The 13,848-nt window shown below is 34.4% G+C and overlaps 1 protein-coding gene across 4 annotated transcripts in view; it reads right to left on the bottom strand.

Moving 5' to 3' along the window:
• Positions 1–2,195: 2,195 nt before the first annotated feature.
• FGF12 (fibroblast growth factor 12) overlaps positions 2,196–13,848 on the bottom strand; it is a 547,790-nt gene continuing 536,137 nt past the window's right edge. For 3 of the 4 annotated variants that reach the window (XM_036851670.1, XM_036851668.1, XM_036851667.1), the window contains one exon: positions 2,196–6,988. In XM_036851670.1, the coding sequence (XP_036707565.1) occupies positions 6,870–6,988 (119 nt within the window). In that variant the 3' untranslated portion in view covers positions 2,196–6,869. The remainder of the gene's footprint in view (positions 6,989–13,848) is intronic. The other variant, XM_036851669.1, reaches the window with a different exon arrangement.

Genomic DNA, 13,848 nt, shown 5'->3' on the forward strand with positions numbered 1-13,848 from the left:
TTAGGTGTTTTGATAGAAATGAACTGGAATGTTAACATTTTTTTGATGAGGTCATCAAAAAACGAATACAATCTTAATGTACTATTGTTGCAATATCAAGAATGAGGGAATGTCTTGACCAGTTAGATTATATAAGGAATACCATGTTGGATTATGCATTACAAATTAATAAAATTTGTTCTGAATAAAACAGAATGGTACAGAAACAAAATATTTTAAATCTCTGAAAATCTTTCACATGAGTAGAAAATACTTGAAGAATGATAAAGAAATACAATGATCTTCAAATATCTGTAGGGCTTTCTTGTAGGTGGAGGATTAAATTGACATTGAATAGCCCTGGAGAGTGAAATTTAACACAATGGTAGATGCTACAGAACAAATTACTTCATATAAGAAAGAACTTTACACCACCAGTACTGCTCCCAAATGGAATAGGCTGCTTGAGAGATTAATATATTTAACCATCATTCAAAGTGTTCAAACATACACTATAATCTGTAGCGAAAATTCAACAATGCTATGAATGGCTATCCCAGGTGATTCTGAAGTACCAAATAGCCCTGAATTTAGGACCTGGACTGACTATTGAAAGCTATTTTGAGATGAATTTTGTAATGGCCTAATCCTAGGTACCAAAAAGTAGATATGACATAGACCTCTGGTTTAGAATAGCCAAGCTGCTTTTTCCAGTCCTCTGACAGTCATTTAAAAGCATTGGACCTACCAGGTGTATTGAGTTATTATCCAGCGCACCATTTTTCTTTAAAATTGCAGCTCTTTATATCTTCCTCAGTGACCCACACAGTGCCTTTTGCATAGCAGACATCTAATAATGCTTCGGGAATTGAAGCTTCAGTGCTTTTGTCTGTCCTCCATGGTTTATGGCTATAGCTTTAATTTATCAGTATTTGCATTTCTCTGCCAGTTTTTAGAATATCCAATGAGCTGTGATAGGAAATACATTCATTAACAGATAATGGGAAGTTGGCGTTTTTTGCTACTCAGCATGCATTTCCATTTCCTCTTGCTAAATAGACTCTGAATTTCACTCAAATAGTCACTTCTCATCTATGCAGACCTGTATCTTTGGGGAAGCACATCCAACCTAGAAGTCTAAGAAAAGGCCCTGGTTGATTTAAACCAGTCAACACATCTCAAATTCCTGGCCACAGTGGTTCGTCGTATGGACACCTGACCCAAACTGGGCCAAGGAGATTTGAGGAGATGTTTTCTGGGGAGTTGTAGGAGAGACTAGATGATATAAATATGTGACATTTTGCAACTTGTAAAAGAATTCCGAACTCCAAGAGGGAAGTTATTAAACATGGAGTGGGTAGAGCTGAGAGAACTACAGACAAATTAAGTCTCCATGGTGATGTTCCTGGGAACTTCTAGATGAAGGGCTGGTTTGGTTTGGGGGATTCTGATATGAGCAAACAGAAGCATCCTAACAGATACAGAGGCTCAAACCCATCCAAGCAGTGCCGTGACAAAATTTTGAATAACGTTTACTTTTTATTAATCTCAACTCAGTTTTTTCCCCCCACCTCCTCCTCTGAACACTCATTCCTTGTTTCATTCACAAGTATTTCCCAGGTAAGGATCAATAGTATTTTTCGTGTCTCTACAACTTTTCTTCAAATTATTTCCTCTACTGGAGGGGCCCTTTGTTGTCTTTTCATTACTCAGTAAAGATCTATCTGCTTTTCAATCCCTGTCTTTCATCTAGGATTGATTGTTGCATCATCAGTTGTATATTAAATCTTAGTAACACACCTATGGTAGCACTTACCTTTGGATATTACGTTATTTATGTGTCTAGCCTTCTTGGATTTTTTCGAGACCATAATTTAGTTTATGATCCTTAAACTCAAGGAAGTGACTAGTTAGTAAATTATGAACAAATGAATGTCCTCTAGTTCTTAATTCTCAAAAAGCAAGTTATTAGGTTTACCACAAGTAGCTTCATAATTAGGAAGTAATTTTTACTTTTGACCTCAGTGTTCAATAAAAATTTTGACTCATTCCCCATCCATAAATCCGGTTTTGATCTTCTTTTTATGAGGCACAGCACTTTTTCATTGACACATTATAGGTTGAATACATTTTAAAAAGGAAAGAGACTCCCAAAGAAATTTAATGTTAAAAAAAAAGTTCAAGTATTTTCTCTGCATGCATGAGCATCTCAAGATTTTAATCGCTTTTTGCCTTAGGAAGTTTGTGATGTATAAACATTTTACAAATCTGATCTCAAAAAAACAGTGATTTGAATAATCTGTGCTTTAATGTAAAAACAAAACATTAATTTGTTCAGTTTCTCACACAATGCGTTTATTAAACAATTCAGTCTCAATAATTTCTTAAGATTGTAACATTTAACCTTGTAATGGAGCTAAAACCAGTTCTATTCGTGGGAGTGTATTTTGGACTTTTGAACAAAAGTAAAATTAATGCCACTGTCTTTAGGTTGTGTTTGGAGCAAAGACAAAGAAACATCAACTAATTCTGTCCAACTAATAAAACATCTAATGATGCAATTTCTACTATGACATTATTTTAATGTTATTATCATAGTGTTAAATATATTTTTGCTTCTGTTTGTTACTGAAGCTCAATATATCATCCCTGAACATTAGCTATTTTCACTTAATTTAGATTTTAAATATTGAATTTTTAACTTGGGTTCCAGAAAAAAATCCTGAAAAATATCTGCATTTAGCATTTTTTTTCTTGCCCTCAACTATAAATTTTCAATCTGACATGACTTATCAGGGAATCTGTATCAGGAAGTACAGCTCTTTAACATACCTTTTTAGAAATAAAAAATAGCCACCTCTGCATCAAAGAGGGGATTCAGAATCGCTGGCATTCTGAAGGAGCATGTGTTTTGATTATTGTTCCCACCTGTTTCTTTTTTTATTATAAAGTGGCAATTTATACTATCATTAGAAATATACATTTATATATAAAGTTTTGCCTTCAAATCTCTTAATCTTTGATTACCTAGGACTAAAGACCACAAATCAAATAAAAACCCTATATAATATATCCTATTTCAGAAGCATATGTATATATACACATATTTATTTGTAGAACAATCCAGTTTTAAATGTGACTCTGATTTTAAAAAATGCTATTTACAATTTTACGACAGAGAAATAATCTCAGCCTTTTATGATATTAAAATGAGCAGGGGATTTGTACGCTTGAATGTGTTTCACCTGGTGCAGATGAAGTTGAGCAACATCATGGAAAACCTTCTCAGAGCACAGCCTTATAGACAAAGCCATAAAGGCGCAATAGTAGATTTGCTATATCTGGGTCCATGTTTTAAAACAATTACTGTTGATGTAGTCATGCTTCTCCGCCAGGGAATTAGTGGTCCCAAATTAGGACCTTCAAACTTTTCAGTACACAAAAAGACAGTCTTCATACTTTACTTTTGTCTTAATACCCTCATGTCTTACTAGTGGCACCACAGGACCACCAACCTATATACAATACCTATTAATGGCACTGTCATTTTCTTAAACAGAACAATTCTTTTCAAAGCTATCCGGATTAGAATGAGGCCCATAAAGCATCATCATTTGCAACAAACTGATGTCTTTTTATTGTGCTGATCCATAATGACTAAAAATGTGCTATGAAATTCATATGTAAAATTCAAAACCCAAACTATCACTGTGATCAAGAATAGGTTGGCTTGCTGTCCTCCAGTTTCCTGAAGCACAAAATCTCTGAATTAGCAAATGGAACTTCAGCACCATTTTGTTTCTATACCTCTGACTTCTAGCTTAAACATCGAGTCAGGTATATTGACCAGAAAATTATTTTGTGAGATTCTCAGTTTTGTTTTCATTCTTAAGCCCACTGATTTTGAAACATGTTAAAATAAGGACTCTTAGAATAAACATATTTTACCTTATATTTACATAGCCAATTACAAAGCTTTACTAAAAGTCATAATTTTCCTGAGACTCTCCCAATGAATTTAAGAAAAACAGGTTTATTTTACTTATAGGAGAATAAGTGATGGGTGAATTGAGACCCAGAAATTGGAATGATGAAAATCAAAGTTAAGAATTATTTTACTTGGAGTAAACCTAAAAAAAAAACCTGAAAAACAAACTATTTAAACTGACTCATATTTTTGGAGGAAATAGGATAATTATATGTGTATATTTGGTAATATTTTAAAAACCTAGACAGTGAATACTGACTTTTTCTATGAAAGGTTTTATGTACTTGAAAAGTAAGCAGCAGTTAGGCAAATGTTCACCTTGTGCTCTAAACCATAGTTTTTGTCAGGTTAATGTGTAAAAAAATACGAGGTTTCCAATTTATTCCCTGACAGTAAGTTTCCAAAACATTTTATTGTGGTGAACATTTGCTTAAATGATATGGAGAAAAACAATATACCAATTGGGTAGCTAGAACTATTTCTTCAGTGTTATCACGAAGGAGACAGATAGGAGTCTAGATGCTAAAGAATGAACAGCCATTGAAAAAAAAGGGAAGAATTTTGCTGGAAATTCACTTCTCTACCATATTTTCCATAATATTTAATTAGATAAGATATATTCTGTCATGAAATCATCAGTATAATTGATAACATTTTGAGAAACTGTCAATTGTGTTACTTGTGAGCTTGTGATGCCTATGTTTATGTGTGTATGTGTATATGACCGAAAAGCAAAAATCATTTTATGCTAAATGAGCCTGTGACCCATTTTGTAGAAGCCTCTTTTTTATTTTTTCAAAGAAAATAAGGCTTTGTGCTTGGGATTTGTTTGGTCCTGGAAGTGACAGGTGCATTTATAATCAAGTTGAATCAAGAGTGACAAGGAGAAATACAACCAGATTTGTATTTCTGTATTTCTTTTGACAAGGGCATTCTTTTCCTAGAAGAGTAACATTCCTTTTTTCCTTTAATTTAAATGTCTATATTTGTTACTTTCCAAGTATTTTGGTTAAACAAATATCTCTTGCAAATGTGTGTTCAAAATCCTTGCCTAGATGCATAACTTTTATTCTTTGCAACCAGTTAGACAAATTCCTCCATTTCATTTCCTGCTAACCTCCTGATAACAGAAATAGAATACTTGGTGAAGGACACGGGCCACTATTGAAGAATAATGATTGTGTAGACTGAGGGAAACCACAGTGACTTTGAAAGAATACAGCAACCAACGGCAAGGTCATTGAAGTGAGGGCCTAGAGTTTCTGCAAAGTGGATATATTTTAGGGAGTATTTGGAACAATACATGCTGGACGGTAGAGCTATAGGAGAAGTAACATGCTAAGTCTTCTCATTGATATCCATAAATCTGCATATATTTTTTAACATTCTCTTTAGTTTTGTTTTGATTTGGATGTCTCTACACCATTCCTGATTTGTAGGACTAAGTAGATCTATTTTTTTCCAAGGCAATTGTATAACATTCAATTCTTCCCTAACATTTTTCTAACACTTTAGTATTCCTAAATATGTATTTGCCTAGTCTTACACCGAGGTGTTGTTTTTTTTTGGGGGGGGGGGACTACTTTAAGCCGCTCACACAACCCTGTCTGTTGGAGCCATGGCTGTTAATTCCGTATTATTTCTCTATGTCCCTTGAAAATTCAGCACATTACAAGTTTCCTTCTATGTTCTAGGAGACAGACTGATTTTCAACTAGATTTATAAATGAGGATATATAGTAACAAACGATTCACTGGCTTCATAAGATAGTAAGTTAGGAATTTCACAGCCATGCCTCCCAATTCCTTGGTGAAGTTTAGAAAATGCTACATACAGAAAACTCTGGTAAGGTACAAAGACAAATACAATTTGCTTTCACCAATTTCTTAGGATTTATTTCCTTATGTAAAACCCCTCTTCCTTCTTTCCTGCTGCAAGAGATGGTATAAAACTCTCTAAGACAGCTAGACATGCACCTATACCCTCAAAGGTGTCCACAAAGTAAAAATTCAGACCAAAATGGTATGAGCACATAACTTATTTATCACTGCCTGGGCATGGCAATGACAAAGAATTCCTAAAAGTTGCATCAGCCTTAAAACATGAAATTTTTTCTAAATGGCTAAAGAAAAAAATGAGCCCCTGAATTAATACCTTTGAAAAAAATATGATATTGTCCTAGTAGAATCTGAAACTCTTTTTAGGAAGGAATGAAATCAGCTAATAGCATTAAGTTCAACATAAGGCTAACCTTTGCATGAAACAATCTTAAATATCGATTTCAAGAATAAAATTTTAAACTTTTCTTGATGTTAAATGATTTCTGGCTATATACCTTATAGGCAATAGAAGAATCTATAATTCATACATGTTCAATATCATGGTAAAAAAAAATCCTGGAAACAGAATGTAATAATGTGTCAATTCCAGATGTCCAAAGAAAATACAAATTCAAAACAAAACACACACCAGAGAATTATCCAGAGTTTAAGGTATTTAGGGTATTACATTGATTTGTAAGTTCAATTTTCCAAAACTCTTTTCTTAAGATAATAATTTTATTTCATCTTTATGATAGTTATGTCTTCATTACAATTAGCCCTCTATTAATAACAACACAGTTTATTTGAATGCTTGTGGAGTCTTGATTTATTTTTTCCTCTGCTTTTAGGTGTGCTAATCTTTGTGCATGTGCATTTTTCTACCACATTGCAACAGACAAGCTTTGGTTCGATTTTCTTATCCTACACAAAGGAAGATTTTGAGTGCAGAATCTTAGCCACTGGGTCTTGGGTTGCCATTTTATTTTCCTCTCCTTGGGTGGACTTATTGGAAGGAAATGGGTAAAGGGCAAGAGGAGAAAAGGAAGGGATGAGAGAGGGATGAAGGGGAGAGTTCTCAGCTATGTTGAATCTTGATTCACAACTTTGCCTCCATTCATGGTTGGTGTTCCGGAACTTTTCCTCGAACGCCCCTGTTTTTCTCCAATCTCATGTAGCGATGGCTCTCTGTACATACACACTGGAAGGCAAAAATCACATTAATTACTCGTTACAATAGTGGACATAAATTTGGCCTCAATAAACAGCTCAATTTTGACTTTATAATATTGTTCACTCTCATCACTAGCTCTTCCTCCTATTGTGAAAACGAGTTTTAACTTAAAACATTTAATGGATACACATAATTCTCTTCTAGTTCTATCAGTCACAACATTTTAAGTCTTCCCGAACGGCAGACACATGTGTAGTTTCTGTTCCTGTATAGATAAGGCTTAAGTTTTTACTGTCTACTAACCTATATAATAGGATTTTCATCTAGAGTTAGAGGAGACATTGGGAGTATAATATTTAAAGGGTAGAAAGAGATATTTTGTTTTTTAGCCTTTAGCCTGCAATCTTGTTCGGGTAGGGAAAAAATTCTTATTTACATGATCCTAATCTTTACCCTACTGCGAGAAATATGACATTGTTTTATCAAACTGAAATATTTATTGCCAACTTTCAGGGTATTCATCGATAGTTATTCATCAATAGGAAATGTGATCATGCAACCGTGAGATTTCAGTTCACATCTATATAAACACTTCCTTTTACCTCTATTGTTTTGTCTGGCTCTAAAGCTCAGTCATCTGTGAATTATCGTGGCTCTTGCTAGATTATTGCATAGAAAGAAAAATGTTTTTCAATTCACAAAGATAAGATAGGATCTATTAGCGTATTGAGTCCATTAAAAGAGATTCATTTTACTGTTGTGAGACAAATGTGACTGTATATGAGCATATGAAATATTTACTTAAATAGCAGGAGGTATTTTTATCCTTGACTTAGGAACAAATAATTGCGTACTCCCATCTATTGAACAATCACTACAATACCTTGGTAATCTGAATGTTATTTCCAATCAAATTGCTTCCGCCGATGGGCTTTGCCCTGGAACTGGAGACCCGAGCATGGCCATGAATAAATAGATGTCGCATAGTGGTTAAGAGCACCAATCTGGGAGCCACACTGCCTGGTCTACATCCTTAGACACTTTCTAGCTCTGTCTAATGGACACACAGTAAGCATCCAAAGATGTATAAGAAGAATGAATGAGCTGATCTCTTCATGAACATTTTGAATAAAAGATTTCAGAGAACATACTGATAAATTGTTTTGGTTGAAGGTATATTCTAAATCCAGAACTAGATTAAGAGAGTTAAGATACAAGTAAGCTTCTCCTCAGACTAGTTCAGTGATGAAGAGATAGGTCTCTTCCAACATCTCAGTAGTAGGGCTTCTTAAATGTCCATGTGTATCTCAATCACCTAGGGGTATTGTTAAAATGAAGACTCTGATTCAGAAGGTCTATAGTGGGCTTGAGATTCTGCATTTTTAATAAGTGCCCAGGTGATGCTGATGCTGGCAAAACCTTAACCACACTGTGGCCAGTACAAAATATATATATATAAAGCATGTTTGTTAAGTACATTGTGCACAATTATTATACATATATATTTTTAAATGAGATTTTAAAATATTTCAGTTATTGCACTGAATGGTCCCTCCAATATCCTCAAAGGACTAACTGCCTTTGGCCTCACTAGCAAAGTATACAGAGGAAACTAGAAAGAATTGATCCTGTAATTTTCAGATGGTGCCAGTAGGTAATTCAAGCTTCTACCTTTCTTTTACAAAAGACAGAAGATCCTTAAGATTCTATTGAAATCTTGAAATTCCTCATGCCTAATGTCTGTTACCTATATTTCTGTTATACACAAGTATTAAAATCCCCCAAATTAAAAAATATGTTTATATGTGCAAAATATAGCCATGTATTTATAACTGGTTAGTGCACAGGGGAACTCAGAAGTAATGAAGTGATTCAGTTGGAAAGTTATTCATATGATGCCATAAAGCAGTTTTTCCCTACTCTGTCATCTAATCAGCTGTGAAAATCCCCAGACCTGACTACCGACTGCTAAATCAGTCTCAAAGAATGAAAAAAAATATTTAAAAATACACACAATAGATTTTGACACGCGAATTTCTTAAACTTCAACTTACAGGCACTTGAAGAATATTACTCTTTAATTTCCATTAAATAATATAGTTTATAGTTTTTGTATCTGAATTTCTTACAGTTGCAATTTCTTTTTTGTTTCCTTGTATCATAGAGTCTACTCAAGACATTTGTTTTTAACTTTTATCTTTTTTTTGGGCTATTTCTCACTTACACATAAAATACTTAAGCTATGACAACACAGAATGTTGCCATTATAATTATCATTGTAGATAGCTTTTCTAATAACTTAACCCTGCTGACCATCCTAGTATCAAGTCCCTGTAGAGTTTTCCAAACTGGCATCTAAAATTTTTCAGTATTTCAAAAAGAACAAAACTCACTAGTGTCATAGCAAAATGTGCAACTTGCTCTTCTTCTAGGACAACTCAATCACTAATTTTCCAATATTTCCATTAAATGGAGTAATAAAATTCCAGGTTTTGAAAAATATATCTTATTATATATCGTAGCTGGAAAATTAAGAGTAATTAAACCAATAGATTCAATTTAATTTCTTGGGCTTTAATTTTCATTGTTATTTACAGACTCTCAGATGCCAGTAATACTACCTAACTTAAGAAGCTGACAAATCAAGGGGTATGAAACTCAATCAAGTTTTAGAATTAAAATGTAATTAAGAGACCATGATCCAATTAGAAAGCAAAGAAAGAAAGGACAAAACACTTCTCTTCAGGAGTGTAACCTCCTTTGATAGTTGTATTAACACTCCATAACTGTGCTATTCTGTCTGAATGGTACATAATAAAATGATGACACAAAATACAAGAAGAAAACAAGAAGGCATAAGTGTTCTATAAAGTGCATTATAAGCTCAAAACGTAAACCCAAATCACTGTGATGTACACAATAACCACAATCATAACCTCTTAAATAAACCTTTAATCCCATCAATAAATCTATTTCAGAATTTTCAAAGCCATTTTATTTATTTATTTTTTATAGGCAAATTGTCTTTTAATGAATTGTACCAACAGACAGAATTTTACATTTAACCCTAACTGGGACTTGGACTTCTTCCCAGGCACTGAATGATCACAGAGAGACTAGATTGTAGCATAGAACCCGCGCTGGCATTTGATTGTGAAGATTTTCCTGGATGCTGCTGGGGAGTGCCCAAACCTGCCCAAATGGAAATTCAAAGCCATTGTAAACTGACCAACTCATTTGATAATTACAATAACCAGGTGAATAAAGTAGGTGAGAAATTCTTATCCCCGTTTTTTAAACATAAAAGAAACTAAGCAACTTCCCTTAAGTCAGATGGTGAGTAGTAGCAGAGCCGGATGGGAGTATAGGATTTCGAGGTCCTAGTCAAAAGTTTTTAATAAAAGCAGAAAAACAATTCATCAAATAAACGGTATAGATGACTGTCGTATACCAACGTTTAAGTTATTTCTGTATATTAATGTAGATCCAAGTTGGCTTCACCTCTACCAAATATTACTAATGTCATCCAAAAATGGTAATGAAAACAAATTCGGGATGCCTATTATAAAATAAATAATTAAATAACAAGTGTTGGCAAGTAGGTGGAGAAACTGCAACCACTGTACATTGCTGGCAGGAATTTAAAATGGACAGCCACTGTGAAAAACAATATGGTGAGTTCCTCAAAAAATCAAGCATAGAATTACCATATGATCCAGAAATTCCACCTCTGGATATACACCCAAGAGAAATAAAAGCAGGGACGTGAACAGGTATTTGTACACCCGTGTTCAAGGCAGCATTACTTACAATAGCCAAAAGGTGGAGGCACATTTGGTTGGCTGAACAAATGAACAGATACACAAAATGTGTTATATACATACAACGAAATATTGTTCAACCTTAAAAAAGAAGAAAGTCCTGACACAAGCATGGATGAACCTTGAGGAACTAAGGCTTTGTGAAATAAGCTAGGCACAAAAGGACAAATATTTTATGATTCCATTTATGTGAGATACCTAGAGTAGTAATTAATAGAGACAGAAAGTAGAATGGTGGTTGCGGGACACTGAGGGAAGGGAGGATGGGAGTAAATACTTAATGGGTGCAGCGTTTCAGTTGGGGAAGATGTAAAAGTTTTGGGGATGGATGGTGGTGATGGCTGCACAATACAGGAATGTGCTTAATGGCACTGAAATGTACTCTTTTTTTTTTTTTTTTAATTGGAGTATAATTGTTTCTCCCTTTGGGATTCCAATTAGATAAGTATTAGATCTTCTCACTCCTTCTTCTGTATGTCTTGAACTCTGTGATATTTTCTGTCTCCTCTGGCCTTTTGTCTACATTCTCAAGAGTTTCTGTTTTTTAGATCGCAGTTCTTTATTTTTTTATTGGAGTATAATTGCTTTACAATGTTGTGTTAGTTTCTGCTGTACAATGAAGTGAATCAGCTATAAGTATACATATATCCTCTTCCTCTTGGACCTCCCCCCCAACCCACCCATCTAGGTCATCACAGAGGACCGAGCTGAGCTCCCTGTGCTATACCGCAGGTTCCCATTAGCTATCTATTTTACACACGGTAGTGTATTAATGTCAAACCTAATCTCCCAATTTATCCCACTCTCCCCTTCCCCTACTAGCTATCTATTTTACACATGGTAGTGTATTAATGTCAAACCTAATCTCCCAATTTATCCCACTCTCCCCTTCCCCTACTGTGTCCACACATACGTTCTCTATGCTTGCGTCTCTATTCCTGCCCTGCAAATATGTTCACCTGTACCATTTTTCTAGATTCCACATATATGTCTTAATATAAATATTTGTTTTTCTCTTTCTGACTTACTTCACTCTGTATGACAGACTCTAGGTCCAGCATTGCAGCATTATTTACAATAGCCAGGACATAGAAACAACCTATATGTCCGTCAACAGATGAATGGATAAAGAAGATGTGATACATATATACAATGGAATATTACTCAGCCATAAATAGGAACAAAATTGGGTCCTTTTAGAGATGTGGATGGACTGAGAAATGTACTGTTAAATTGGTTAAAATGGTAAATTTTATGTTGTGTATATTTTATACAACATAATTAACAATTATACATAATTTTTAAAAAATCACACACACAGAAACAAACACCCTGAGTGTAAGCTGTAAACAAAGAAGTGACTATTAAAGCCAGAGATGTCTTATTTTCATGGGAAGAGCCAAAAATTCCCCAATAGTCAACAATATTAGTCCTAGGACTGTACTGCGAAAGAGAGAATTGAGATATACTGAGGGTACAGGGTTGGTGAGAGGATAGGAAAATCTGATGAGAACATCCTAGGACTGTGCTACCTAATACAGTATCCATTTTGCCATATGTGATCACTGAGCACTTAAAATGTGGCTAGTCCTAATTCAGATGTGCTAGAAGTACAAAATAAATACTGAATTTTAAAGACCACACAAAAATTAAATATCTCAGTAATAATGCTTCATATTGATTACATATTGAAATGACAGTTTGAATATACTGGGTTGAATACATTATTAAAATTTATTTCATATGTTTGTTTTTATTTTTTAAATATGATTACCAGAAAAGTTTAAATTACATATGTAGCTTGTATTATATTTCTATTACACAGCGCTGTCTTAGAAGTTTGCTGTTCTCTGGAAAAGAAGTGTCTTGATTAGAGTCAAAGCTATAAATTACTATATGATGGGGAGGGGAGTTGAGGAAACTTCCTGAACTGATTGGACCTGACCTCCATAGGCAAACTTATGAGAGACAGAGTATCTTAGATTTCTTTGATGGAATGAACTGGTTCACAAAACATTTATTGGCCCTTTTAACTTGGCTTAACTATTAATAATATTGTATCATTTTGATTCTATTACTGTCTTTTCATTTCTTTCTTTCCTCAAATTCCAGTTACTCTTTTGCTGACTAATATCCAGAGATGAATTTGTTTCAGCATTAATTTGTTCATTTATTTTATGAACAGGTACAAATTACTTTGTACAAGGCGCTCTGCTAGATTCTGTGGCAACTGCAAGAAATGCTCTCTTGATTCCTGCCCTCAAGGAGCTCAAGGCTAAGAAAGAGAGCACAGGCATTCACACAAATCACAGGGTAGAAAGGGCCATAGCAGAGTTTAATGGAAATGAGTATATAAAATAGTTCTTTGATGTTGATTTAGCCTTGAAGGATGCAGAGGATTTAGAGAAATGGATGAGCTACTAAATAAGAATGAAGGGATGAAGCGCAGGTTGTATAAGAGAAACAGTGACCAGTTGAAGGATGGGGTAAAACTGAGAGGTGGCGAGGGATGAGAGTGACAGGGCCAGCTTGAATCAGACCTCCTGAATCCAGGCCAGAGGATTTAAGCCATGATCCTGATACATATCAGCCTTGATTTGTTAGTGAATGAACAGTTAATAATATGTCCATCAAGTATATGAGTATATAGGGAAAAATCTATTTATTCAATCTCTTTATCTAGAAAAATGTCTAAATATGTTTACATGACATTCATACAGCCAGTCAGGGTAGTCAAGAAAAATCAAACTGAATCTTACTGCATAGATTACATAAGAAATGGTTGGCAGCGTTTCAAACTTTTATGAGTTGTTCTGATGCCTTGCAAACACCGTCTTAATTTCTTAGGAACAAACCTAGCTGGGTGCCATGATGTTTGAGACCAGCTGCTTATCTCCTATACAGTTGGCTTTCTGTATCTGTGCGTTCTACATCCTCAGAGTCAACCAACTGCAGATTGGAAAATATTCAATTAAAAAATTCCAGAAAGTTCCAAAAAGCAAAACTTGAATTTGCCCTGCTCTGGCAACTATTTACATAGCATTTACATTGTATTAGGTATTATAA

Source organism: Balaenoptera musculus, chromosome 4 (genome assembly GCF_009873245.2).
Source record: "Balaenoptera musculus isolate JJ_BM4_2016_0621 chromosome 4, mBalMus1.pri.v3, whole genome shotgun sequence".
Classification (NCBI taxonomy): Eukaryota; Metazoa; Chordata; class Mammalia; order Artiodactyla; family Balaenopteridae; genus Balaenoptera; species Balaenoptera musculus.